Here is a 12,748-nt window from a genome sequence, read left to right on the forward strand (position 1 = left end):
ACTCGCCCGCTCTCCAGGTTTTGCGCAGCGGCGGAAATGGCGGGGGCGGGGCGAGCGCTGCGGCGCCGGCGAAGGCGAAGGCCCCGCCTCCTCCTGGGCTTGCCGGCTCCTCCCACTCCGGGTCACGCCGCCAGAGGGGCGGAAGCGGTGGCGGCGGCCGAGCTGGGCTGCGGCTCGCGGCGCGGGTCCTGTTCGCCGAGCGCGAGGCGCGCACCGCCTCGCTGGCGCTCCGAGGTGGGGGATTGCGACGTGGGGGCGGCAGCGGGGTGCGGGTGACAGCGCCTCACAATGCCGCTGGGCCGGGGTGCAGCGCGGGTCGCCCGGGAGGGAGGTGGACGGGTGCACCGGGCTCTGGTCCTGGGCGCCCCCGATTCAAAGGGGGTGCAGGGAGATGTTGGGGCGACGGGGTCCCCTACACGCTGTTTGCGTTCTCGCAGCAGCGCCGTCTCCCCAAGCCCCTCACACCTCTTCTGAGGCGAGCCCGGCACCGGGCTGTGGATTGCCCGACTTCCGAAGGGACGTGGACAGCCTTTGGCCGGCGAGGTGGCCTCCCCTGCCTCGGAAGCGGTGGGCTGCGGCCCCAGGGGGTGATCGGAGCCCCGTCTCCGCCCCTCGTCTCGGGGTGGGGGGCGCCTGCCGCGGCGGCCCCTCGCTGCGCCCCACGCCCGACCGGGTGGCGGCCTCGCAGGTGTGGTGGGAACCTCGGCGCGGCGGCCGCGCGTGGGCTGGGTCGGCGTTGCCCGGCTGCCGCCGTGCCGCCTGGCCCGAGACGGCCGCTCGACTGGAGCAGCTGCTGGTTACAGCCGGCAGCTGGCAGGTGCAAGGCCCCGCCGGGGGAAATCGGGGTTCGCTGATCGGAAGCCAGCGGATTAGAGGCCCCGCGTTCCCTGAGCCGCGTGCGGGACTCCCCCGCCCCAGGCCGCCGCAGCCGGGCGGGGGGGCTCCCCGAACCCTACAGAGACACGCGCGCTGCCCAAGGCTTTTGCGGGTCTTGTTCTGTGTTTTAATCTATTTTGGGGGCGGAAAGACAAGTGGAAGCACGTGAGAAAATTATCAATAATTAATATATCAAGGCGGAGAAAGTAGTCAACAAAAGGTTCCCAGCAAGGGCGGAGGGGTTGAATTATTGAACCGGATATTGGATATTGAATAATTCAATATTTCGGAAAACCTAGTCAGTGTGGGAATAAGAAAGCGCTAATCCTGCCTGATTTTAAGTGGCCCAGATACCTGCGTCTGTTCTCTGAAGAAGTTTCTAGTAGTTTACCCTATTTTTAGGAATTCTGCTGACGCCACTGTAAATTTTTATTCCAACCTGCAGATCTTTTCATTCATATTTTCATGAATTCAATGAGTGCTTTTAAAAAATAATTTTGAATAAGCTGCTTCAAAAAAAGCTGAGGATTATTAAGATAGAGATCTAGGCATTGACAACATTCACCTCTGCATTTACCACAAAAACATTCACCTTTTTCTTTTTTATCACATTACAACCTAAGTGGTGAATTTAAAATTAAGACTAAATATGCTCATCAAATAATGTTGAACATGAAAACACTTTCAGTACACTAGTTGGTTTTAGTGATACTTTGATCACGATTTCTAGGATTGTGTTTAACACACAATAATTTTAATGTTTTTAACTTCGTGTTTATCTTTAAGACCAAGGACCCAGCAACGGTGGAGATATAGGAATAACATTAAGTGCTCAGAAAGGACAGAGGCACGTGACCTTCATTTGTATAATTAAAGATGAAAATAATGAGGGCTTTTATAGCTCATTTTTCATATCCACTTCCTATATTATGTGTTGTATTAAATACTTGTTTTCCAGTATAGAAACTATTTGATGAAATTATATGATTGTTTTCAGGAATGTATGCGTTTCTTTTTTTTGGTGCTTTTTTAAAGACTTAATTTATTTTAAAAGCAGAGGGAGAAAGATCTTCCATCCATTGGTTCATTTCCCAAATGGCGGCAACGGCTGGCCCGGCCAAATGGCTGGGCCAGCTGGAAGCCAGGAACCGGGAACTCTCAGGTTCTTCTGTGTGGGTGGCAGGGGTCTAAGCAGTTGGTCCCTGTTCTGCTGCTTTCCCAGGCGCAGAGAGCTGTATTGGAAGTGGAGCAGCTGGGACTCGAACCAGCAGCTGTGTGATCCTTACATCATAGTCATCTTAACCTACTGTACTACAGTGCCAGCTGAACACATGCATTTCAAGTGACAGGGTCAAACCAGCATGGATCTAGGATGATTTTATTGACAAAGTGGTTTCAAAAAGTTCATGAAAAGTGAGTGGAGTTAAAACAGTAAATTTATTTTGGTGCATAAACTGTTTGAAATCCATGCTAGTTTTTTTTTATAGTGTGCATTTTCTATGATCTTTATATTTACACATATGTGTGCATCCAGATATACTGTATTTGTGGTTTTTAAAAATAATACTGGATATACATTTCATATAAAAAGATTTATAAAATGATTAGTATACTCATTTATATGTGAAGAGGTTTGTTGGGTTGAATAGGTTTTTGAAAATGCAGAAAACCACCTTTAAGTGCAATTATACTAATAGGTAGATTGTAATTTTAGTGGTATGAGAGCTTTACCTCGCAGAATAATGTGTGCTGTAGAGCCAAATGGCAATTTAATGCGTACTAGAATGCACTTCAGAATGTACAGGGCTTCTGTATTCATAGCTAGCATAGTATTGTTTCTGAGAAAGTGAATGCTAAGTCAAAGGAAGATCACACATAACTTTTTTTTTTTTTAAGATTTAATTGTTTATTTGAAAGGCAGAGTTACAGAGAAGCAGAGGTAGAGAGAGAAGGTCTTCCATCTCTGGTTTACTCCCCAGGTGGCCGCAACGGCTGGAACTGTGCCAATCCAATCCCAGGAGCCAGGAGCTTCTTCCGGGTCTCCCACGCAGGTGCAGGGGCCCAAGGACTTGGACCGTCTTCCATTGCATTCCCAGGCCATAGTAGAGTGCAGGATCAGAAGTGGAGCAGCCGGGACTTGAACTAGTGTCCATATGGAATGCCAGTGCTGCAGGCGGCAGCTTTATCTGCTGTGCCACAGCACCAGCCCCTACACATAACATTTATCTCAAGACCTCGCAGAGTCAGTGTATTTGGTGAATTGAAAATTTTTCCATGTGATGTCCCGAAAAAATGTTGTTAGAACAAGTCGGCGCCGCGGCTCAATGGGCTAATCCTCCACCTAGCGGCGCCAGCACACCGGGTTCTAGTCCTGGTCAGGGCGCCAGATTCTGTCCCGGTTGTCCCTCTTCCAGGCCAGCTCTCTGCTGTGGCCAGGGAGGGCAGTGGAGGATGGCCCAAGTCTTTGGGCCCTGCACCCCATGGGAGACCAGGAGAAGCACCTGGCTCCTGGCTTCGGATCAGCGCGGTGCGCTGGCCGCAGCGTGCCGGCTGCGGCGGCCATTGGAAGGTGAACCAATGGCAGAGGAGACCTTTCTCTCTGTCTCTCTCTCTCTCACTGTCCACTCTGCCTGTCTTAAAAAAAAAAAAAAAAGAAATGTGAAACAATAGGATTACAAGCTCCTCAGATCTTTTCCTGGAGATTAAGAATATTTATGTGTGGAATTTTCATTTTATTATACTTTTCCATTTTTGAATTCCTGACCCATAGGGGCTGGTGCTGTGGCATAATAGGTCAATGCAGTTCCAGCATCCCATATGAGTGCTAGTTCGAGTCCTGGCTGCTCCACTTCTGATCCAGCTCCGTGCTGTTGGCCTGGGAAAGCTGCAGAGAATGCCAAGTGGTTGGGCCCCCGCACCTGCGTGGGAGACCCAGAAGAGGCTCCTGGCTTCCATCTCACCCAGCTGTAGCTGTTGCAGCCATTTAGGGAGTGAACCAGCAGATGGAAGATGAAGATGTCTCTTTGGCTCTCCCTTTCTCCATATGTAACTCTGCCTCTTAAATAAATAAAGCAAGCTTAAAAAAAAAAAAAAAAAAAAGACCGAACTTATGTTGGGAATAGCTTGCCTGTTATACTGGGAAGGAGAAAATGTGTAACAGCAACAGCTTAACCCGTTAAGCCACAGTGCTGGCCCCCTACATGCTAGTTCTTTTTTTTTTTTTTTTTTTTTTTTTAAGATTTATTTATTTATTTGAAAGGCAGAGTTACAGAGGTAGAGAGAGAGAGGTCTTCCATCCGCTGATTCACTCCTCAAATGGCTGCAACAGCCAGAACTGGGCCGATCTGAAGTCAAGAGCCAGGAACTTCTTCCAGGTCTCCCACATGGGTGAAGGGGCCCAAGCACTTGGGCCATTTTCCATTGCTTTCCCAGGTGCATTAGCAGGGAGCTGGATGGGAAGTGGAGCAGCCAGATGCTCATATGGAATGCCGGCACTGCAGGCAGCAGCTTTACCTGCTATGCCACAGTGCTGGCCCCTGCACTCTAGTTCTTTTTTTTTTAAACTTTTATTTAATAAACATAAATTTCGAAAGTACAACTTTTGGATTATAGCGAACCCCCCCCCATAACCTCCCTCCCTCCCACAACCATCCCATTTCTCACTCCCTCTCCCATCCCATTCTTCATCAAGATTCATTTTCAATTATCTTTATATACAGAAGATCAACTTGGTATATACTAAGATTTCAACGGTTTGCACCCACACAGATACACAAAGTATAAATTACTGTTTGAATAGTAGTTTTACCGTTAATTTGCATAGTACAGCACATTAAGGACAAAGATCCTACATGGGGAGTAAGTGCACAGTGACCCCTGTTGTTGATTTAACAACTGATACTCTTATTTATGATGTCAGTTATCACCTGAGGCTCTTGTCATGAGCTGCCAAGGCTATGGAAGCCTCTTGAGTTCACAGACTCTGACCTTATTTAGACAAGGCCATAATCAAAGTGGAAGTTCTTTCTTACCTTCAGAGAAAGGTACTTCTTTCTTTGATGGCTTGTTCTTTCCGCTGGGATCTCACTCACAGAGATCTTTCATTAGGTCTTTTTGTTGTTGTTGTTGCCACAATGTCTTGGCTTTCCATGCCTTAGAAACTCTCATGGGCTTTTTAGCTGGATCTGAATACCTTAAGGGCTGATTCTGAGGCCAGAGTGCACTTTAGTTCTTAATGCTTGTTTCACCATGCTGTCATTAGAGTGCTTTGAGACCTCGTAACATTCTACCAGTGAAAGATATCAGTGCTTTAATCTAGATTTTGGTATTTATTTATTGAGTTTCACTAAAATCAAATGTGGTTTTCTTTGAAAGTATACCAAGAGATTGAAATTCAGAAACTCCTAGGAAGATGGTAAGATGGAAAGGAACATAAAAGACAAAAACTAGGTGGTTTTCCTTATTGAATTTTACAGAAAGCTGTGTAAATTTTTTTTTTTGGTTATTTGTGTGTTGTGCTTCTCATTTAATTGTGTCTAGTGTTAATAGGCAATGTTCATCTAATAGAACGTGCTGGTTGTGGTGCTTTGAATAGGTCATGTTGTTTAATTTTCCTGCTCTGTCTAAAGGATACTCCTCCCATACCAACTTTATAATTTGAATGCTGAGGCTCAGAGAGGTGTGCTCATACCTGCTAGATTGATTGATAATTCTGAAAACACTACAGGTGCTAATATTTAATGTTAATTTTTTGTTGTATTTTGCAGATTTTCTGATACAATGGCAACTCCACGAGGGAGGACAAAGAAAAGAACATCTTTTGATCATTCTCCAGATAATCTTCCTTTGAGAAGCTCCGGGAGGCAGGTATTACTCCTTTATTTGTTCCATGTACTTTTTTTTGAACACACAGAATTATTATGATCAGGACTGGAGAATTGGGGGTGAACAAACACAATTCCAATCCTCAAGTTACTTGTAGTCAAGTGGAGAAATTCCACAATACGGTGATACTACAATATAGTAAGTGGTAGAATGTAAGAAATCGTGGCCTATCTGGTAAAGAGACCTGCAAATATACAGGCACAGAGTATGCATTAGCATAGGATGTTCAGAGAATCTCTGAGGTTACATCCAGGATATCAGACTGGGCCAGATGTGCTTGGCTTGGGAGCTGTTTGTAGGACTTTGGTTGTCAGCTTGTAGTTGGTTGGGCATTGGAGGGTTTTGGTAGGTCTTATTTAAAAAAAAATTTTGAATGATGAAATTTTTTTAATCTGTGATACTGAGAGGGTGTAACTACTCTCAGTGGAGAAAAAAATTCTTTTGATTTGAGAATGACTTTTGTTTATTTTGACTGATGTCACTTTTTCCAGAGAAAGGCTCACACAGATCTTAGTTCTCAGATATCTACTTTTTAAAAAATTTTTTTTTTAAATTTGACAGGTAGAGTTATAGACAGTGAGAGAGGAAGAGACAGGGAGAAAGGTCTTCTTCCATTGGTTCACTCCCCAAATGGCTACCAAGGCTGGCGCTGCACCCATCCGAAGCCAGGAGTCAGGTGCTTCTTCCTGGTCTCCCATGAGGGTGCAGGGACCCAAACACTTGTGCCATCCTCCACTGCCTTCCCAGGCCACAGCAGAGAGCTGGACTGGAAAAGGAGCAACCAGGACCAGAACTCGGCGCCCATATGGGATGCCAGCGCCGCAGGCGGAGGATTAACCAAGTAAGCCACAGCGCTTGCCCCCCCCCCCCTTTATGGTTTATTTATTTACCTGAAAGAGTTACACAGAGAAGGAGAGGCAGAGAGAGAGGTCTCCCACATGGGTGCAGGGGCCCAAGGACTTGGGCCGTCTTTTACTGCTTTCCCAGGCCACAGCAGAGAGCTGGATCGGAAGTGGAGCAGCTGAGGTTTGAACCGGTGCCCATAAGAGAAGCTGGCACTGCAGGCGGCGGCTTAACCCACTATGCCACCGTGCCAGCCCCTCAGATACCTACTCTTAAAGTGCTATATCTGTGTCTCTACTAAGTTAGTGAATTATTTGCATAGCAAAGGATTGGTGTATTGCCTGTCTCTCTCTACAGGATGGACCTTCTCATTTAGTACTTACAACGTGGACATGATTTCAATTATAAACCTTCCACTGCCTTTACCCCTGGTCATTCTGGCAAAATTTTAGTATTAGCTGGTTCTCCTATAGGCAAAGAAGAAAGCAACAGAGACAGCAGAAGAGGATGAAGATGGTGGGTCAGAGAAGAAGTACAGGAAATGTGAAAAGGCCGGCTGCACAGCAGCGTGTCCTGTGTGCTTTGCAAGTGCTTCTGAAAGGTTGGTTGAGAGAGTGTGTGTAGGTCTCGTATTTCTCCCCAGGAGACCATTCTCTGGGAACATCATTCTTGGAGGTGATTTTTCCAAAGATATATATAAATACTGTACGTCATCTAATAGAGATACTGCCAGGATGTTCTGTGCATACCACGCCCTGCTTAGTGCTCCCCCAAAACACCTAGCCTAATGGGGAAGATCACACTCATTTTGGTTGAGACCTGGGTCCTATCCTCAATATATCTCATTGTGTATAATATGATATTAAAAAATCCAATACTGAGGTACTTCTGGTCCCAAGCATACTGAATGAGGGTATTCAGCCTGTATTGTTTACCAGTTGTGCGTTCCAGATTTCCCTGTTAGCTCGTGGTCATCAAAAGTCTTAAGTGGAAATGATAGAAATGTTTATTCTTTACCAAAGCTACATGTTTTGTTATTTGCAGATGTGCAAAAAATGGCTACACGTCCCGATGGTATCACCTCTCATGTGGGGAACATTTCTGTAATGAATGCTTTGACCATTACTACAGAAGGTTTGTTCATTAATTGTTTGTGATTTCCATGGTGGAGGGAACAGTGGTGGGGCAGTGGAGTGGACCAGAGGGTTAAGGCTTGGCCTCCAGGCTTACTGGATTATCAGACTCTTTCAGTGAGCCTGTGATGAGTATGTCGTTGACCAGAACTTTGATGCTATTCTTGGTAGGTGTGTGTGGTTAAACTTAGGGCTCAAAAAATGTCTGCCATGAGACAGTAATTCTGTGCATGCAAGTTCTAGAAATTCTTGGAGCTGTTGCTTCTGTTTGTTTTGTTGTTGTTTTTTGTTTTTAATTTATTTATTTGAGGGATAGAGTCACAGACAGAGGGAGAGACAGAGAAAGTTCTCTCATCCACCGGTTCACTCCCCAGATGGCTGCAATGACCAGGGCTAGGCCAATCCGAAACCAGTAGCCTCTTCTGAGTCTCCTGCATGAGTGCAGGGGCCCAAGCATTTGGGCCATCTTCCACTGATTTCCCAGGCCAGCAAAGAGCTGGATCAGAAGAGGAGCAGCCAGGACTTGTATCAGCTCCCATATGGGATGTAGTGCTGCAGGCAGAGGCATAGCCCACTGTGCCATAGCACTGGCCCCACTGCTTCTGTTTTAATAGTTTCAATTTTTTTTTAAGATTGATTTATTTATTTGAAAGAGTTACACAGAGAGAGGAAAGGCAGAGAGAGAGAGAGGACTTCGATCCACTGGTTCACTCTCCAGTTGGCTACAACGGCTGGAGCTGTGCTGATCCGAAGCCAGGAGCCAGGAGCTTCTTCCAGGTCTCCCATGTGGGTGCAGGGGCCCAAAGACTAGGGGCCATCTTCTACTGCTTTCCCAGGCCATAGCAGAGAGCTGGATCAGAAGAGGAACAGCTGGGACTAGAACCAGCACCCAAATGGGATGCTGGCGCTTTAGGCCAGGGCGTTAACCCACTGTGCCACAGTGCCGGCCCCCAGTAGTTTCAATTTCATTGATTTATTCTCTAATTTTGATTAATGACTTTCTTCTGTTTATGCTTAAATTTCTCTTCTCTAGTTCCCCAAATGGGAAGCTGATGCTATTAATCATAGATCTTTCTTCTTTCCCAATAAGTACATTTAATGCTATAAATTTCCATCCAAGCACAGGTTTTGCTCTATTCCACAAATTTTGATAATGTTTATTTTCACTGACATGCAATTCAAAATATTTTTAAATTTCCTTTGAATCTCCCTCTTAGACCTATTTAGAAGTAAGTTGTTTAATTCCCAAATACCTGAGACATCTATATAAGTTTCCTGTTATTTATTTGTAGTTTAATTCTGTAATGGTTGAGAATATACTATGTATGATTGCTGTGTTTTAAATTTGTTGGAGTCAGGGCTGGCATAGTGAGTAAAGCCTCCATCTGCAGAGCTGGCATTCCATATGGCTGCCAGTTCTAGTCCTGGCTGCTCCACTTTTGATCCAGCTCCCTGCTGGTGTGCATGGGAAAGCAGTGGAAAATGGCCAAATGCTTGGGCCCCTGCACCCATGTGGGAGACCCAGAGGAGGCTCCTGGCTTCAGATTGGCCCAGCTCTGGCCATTGAGGCCATTTGGGGAATGAGCTGGCAGATGGAAGACCTCTCTCTCTCTCTCTCTCTCTCCCTCTCTCTCCCTCTCTCTCCCTCTCTCCCTCTCTCCCTCTCTCTCTCTCTCTCTCCCTCTCTCCCTCCCTCTCTCTCTGCCTCTGCCTCTGCATCTCTGTTACTCTGCCTGTCAAATAAATAAATAAATCTTTTTAAAAAAATTTGTTGAGGTTGCTTCATGATCTATAATGTAGTTTATCTTGGTATTCCCATCTGAAGTGGAGAAAAATGTGTGTTCTGCTGTTGTCAGATGGAACAGTCTATAAATGTCAGCTATATCAAGTTGATTGATAGTGCTGTTTGGGTCTTAATATATTCTCCTTTCGTTTCCTACTTGATCTTTCAGTTACTAAAGGAAGTGTCTTAAATATGCCATTTAATTGTCTCTCGAAGTCTCCAATTGTACTGAACTGTACTGTATATGTATTTTCCTTTCTGTTCTATAAGTTTTTAACTCCTGTATTTTAAATCTCTGTTGTTAATTGCATTGCACATCTAGCATTATTATTATATCTGAAAACTTATCCCTTTATGTAATATATAATATGCCTTGTCCTTGTTATATCCTGATAATGCCTCTGGTTCAAATTAATATGGCTGCTACAACTATCTTTTTCTTAGTGTTAGCATGGTATACCTTTCTCCATTTCTTTACTTTTAACTTTGAACTTTTGTATTTAGAATTGTTTCCTTGTATACAACATACAGTTTTTAAAATCCAGCTGACAGTCTGATTTATGTCTTTATACTATCCATTTTTTTTTAAGATTTATTTATTTATTTGAAAGGTGGAGTTACAGAGAGGGAGAGGTAGAGAGAGAGAGAGAGAGACAGATCTTCCACCCAGTGGTTCACTCCCCAAATGGCTGCAACGGCTGGAGCTGGGCCTATCTGAAGCCGGGAGCCAGGAGCTTCCTCCAAGACTCCCATGTGAACGGAGGGGTCCAAAGACTTGGGCCATCTTCCACTGCTTTCCCAGGCCACATCAGAGAGCTAGATTGGAAGTGGAGCAGCCGGGTCTCGAACCAGCTACCATATGGGATGCTGGCACTGTAGGCGGCAGCTTTACCCACTATATCACAGCACTGGCCCCTATACTATTTATTTTTTTAAGAAGATTGTTTATTTATTGGAAAGGCAGAAAAGAGATCTTCCAGAAGATATACAGAAAGAGATCTTCCATCTGCTGGTTTATTGCCTAGATGTTGCAATGGCCAGGACTGGACCAGGCCTAAGCCAGGAGCCTAGAATTCTAGCCCCTCCCACTTGGGTGGTGGGGTTTCATGCAGTTGGGTCATCTTCTGCTTTCCCAGGTGCATTAGCAAGAGGCTGAATTGAAAGTGGAAAAATGGTACTCAAACCAGCACCAATGGGATGCCAGCATTTCAGGCAGCAGCTTAACCTGCTGTGCCATGATGCCACCTCCACTATTCATGGTTTTTGTTTTTTGTTTTTTTTTTTTTTTAAATTTTAACTTGAAAAACAGAGTGACTGAAAGAGACCTTGTATTCGCTGGTTCAGTCCTCAGATGTCTGCAGTACAGCAGCAGACCGAGGCAAGGAGCTAGGAACTCAGTGTTGATTCTTGCATGTGGGTTGCAGGGCTCCTACCTCTTGAGCCATCACCTTGCTGCCTCCCACGGTGCTGCATTAGCAGGAAGCCAGATTCAGATGCAGAGCTGGAACTCCAGCCAAGGCACTCCCATATGGGATGTTGCATTCCGAGTGGTACCTTAACCACTGTGCCAAATGTTTGCCCTATTCATGTTTTATAAGTGCTCATTGGTATCACTGGATTAAAATATATCACTTTGGTAACTGTTCTTTATATGATACATTTTTCTCTTTTTCTCTTCTTTTTCTGTCTTCTCTGCTTGCAGTTGAGCATTTTGTGATTGTACTTAATTTCATATATTGGTGTAACTTTTCTAAAGGAGGCTGCCTTAGGATTTAGATACTAGAACTGATAAAACTATTCTTCTGACAGCCTGTTTCATGGGTACCATAATCACTGCCCCTCTGCCATAACTAGGGTAGTTCAGTCCTTTATACAGAAGTACTAACCTGCCTCCTGTTCTGAAAACCTGATTAACTTGTTACTTGATATATTTATTTTTGCTGTTTTTCAGCCATAAGGATGGATATGACAAATATACTACATGGAAAAAAATATGGACTAGCAATGGCAAAACAGAACCTAGCCCCAAAGCTTTCATGGCCGATCAGCAACTCCCCTACTGGGTAAGAAGGATGGTGCTCTGTTTCTGTGATGCACCTGTGCCTCTGCAATTAAGAGGAGCAATTGAAAAAACTGGTTTTGGAAGCCATTCTTTCATTATATTTATTATTCTTTCTATGACTCTTAAAGGAAATGCTATTTTTGTATTTATAAGATGCATAAATAACTCAATATGAAAATACTTTAAAATAGTCATGGAAAAATGCAATTGACAGATAAGTGTAGGGGCCAGTGCTGTGGCGTAGAAGGTTAAGCCTCTGCCTGTAGTGCTGGCATCCCAGAGGGGTTCCACTTCTGATCCAACTCCCTGCTGTTGGTCTAGGAAAGCAGTGGAAGATGGCCCAAGTGCTTGGGCCTCTGTACCCATGTGGGAGACCAGAAAGAAACTCATGGCTTTGGATTGGCCCAGCTCCAGCCATTGGGGCCGTTTGGCAAGTGAACCAGCAGATGGAATACCCCTTTCTTTGTCTCTCCCTCTCTTGTCTGTGACTCTGCCTCTCAAATAAGTCTTTAAAAATGTATTTTGTTGTAAAAAAAGTTTAGATCTGTGCCTAATTTTCATAACATACATTTTCCATGAACTTTTTACAAGTTCTCTGTTGTAAAGAAACTAAAGACTCACCTGCTGGTGATAGCCATGGCTAAGTATGGTTTAGCTGTTTTTCATTCTTTATTTTTTTTAATTTCTTTAAGCATAATTTTCTGTTTTATGTATAGATCTTAGGTTTAATATCATGCTTTGGATATAAATTTTTATAACTTTTAGGCATTTAAAATTATTTTAAATTTTTTTTCCCTTTAACTGTTCTTTGAAAATATATTTTAATGATTGCACATACTGTATAAATTAGCACAATTTAATAGTGGTTTGATTTTTAAAAGTACAGGTTATTCTGAGCTGCTCTGTAGACACTTAAATGTTTTTGGTTGAAGTGAAATTCATGAAACGTATAATTAACCATTTTAAAGTGTACAGTTTCATAGCATTTAGTATAATCACTGCATTTTGCAACTACACCCTCTGATTCCTGTTGCATCATCCACAAAGGAAGTCTTTAGCCCATTAAGCAGTCACTCCAAGTCCTCCCTCCCTTCATCCGTTGCAGCTGCTCATCTCCTTTCTATCTGTGTAGATTTACCTCTTTTGAATGTTTCACATCAGTGGAGT

The 12,748-nt window shown here is 44.3% G+C and overlaps 1 protein-coding gene across 4 annotated transcripts in view; it reads left to right on the plus strand.

The window, feature by feature from the left end:
- Positions 1-12,748, plus strand: part of KDM1B (lysine demethylase 1B) — a 171,382-nt gene that overhangs the window by 115,986 nt on the left and 42,648 nt on the right. For 2 of the 4 annotated variants that reach the window (XM_017350452.3, XM_051832574.2), the window contains exons 1-5: positions 111-234; positions 5,643-5,742; positions 7,077-7,204; positions 7,648-7,737; positions 11,471-11,582. In XM_017350452.3, coding sequence (XP_017205941.2) covers positions 5,656-5,742; positions 7,077-7,204; positions 7,648-7,737; positions 11,471-11,582 — 417 coding nt within the window. In that variant the 5' untranslated portion in view covers positions 111-234; positions 5,643-5,655. Of the gene's footprint in view, positions 1-110; positions 235-5,642; positions 5,743-7,076; positions 7,205-7,647; positions 7,738-11,470; positions 11,583-12,748 lie in introns of those variants that run through there. The other 2 variants (XM_070074314.1, XM_017350451.3) reach the window with 1 other exon arrangement.

The sequence above is a fragment of the Oryctolagus cuniculus genome, chromosome 5, assembly GCF_964237555.1.
Source record: "Oryctolagus cuniculus chromosome 5, mOryCun1.1, whole genome shotgun sequence".
Classification (NCBI taxonomy): Eukaryota; Metazoa; Chordata; class Mammalia; order Lagomorpha; family Leporidae; genus Oryctolagus; species Oryctolagus cuniculus.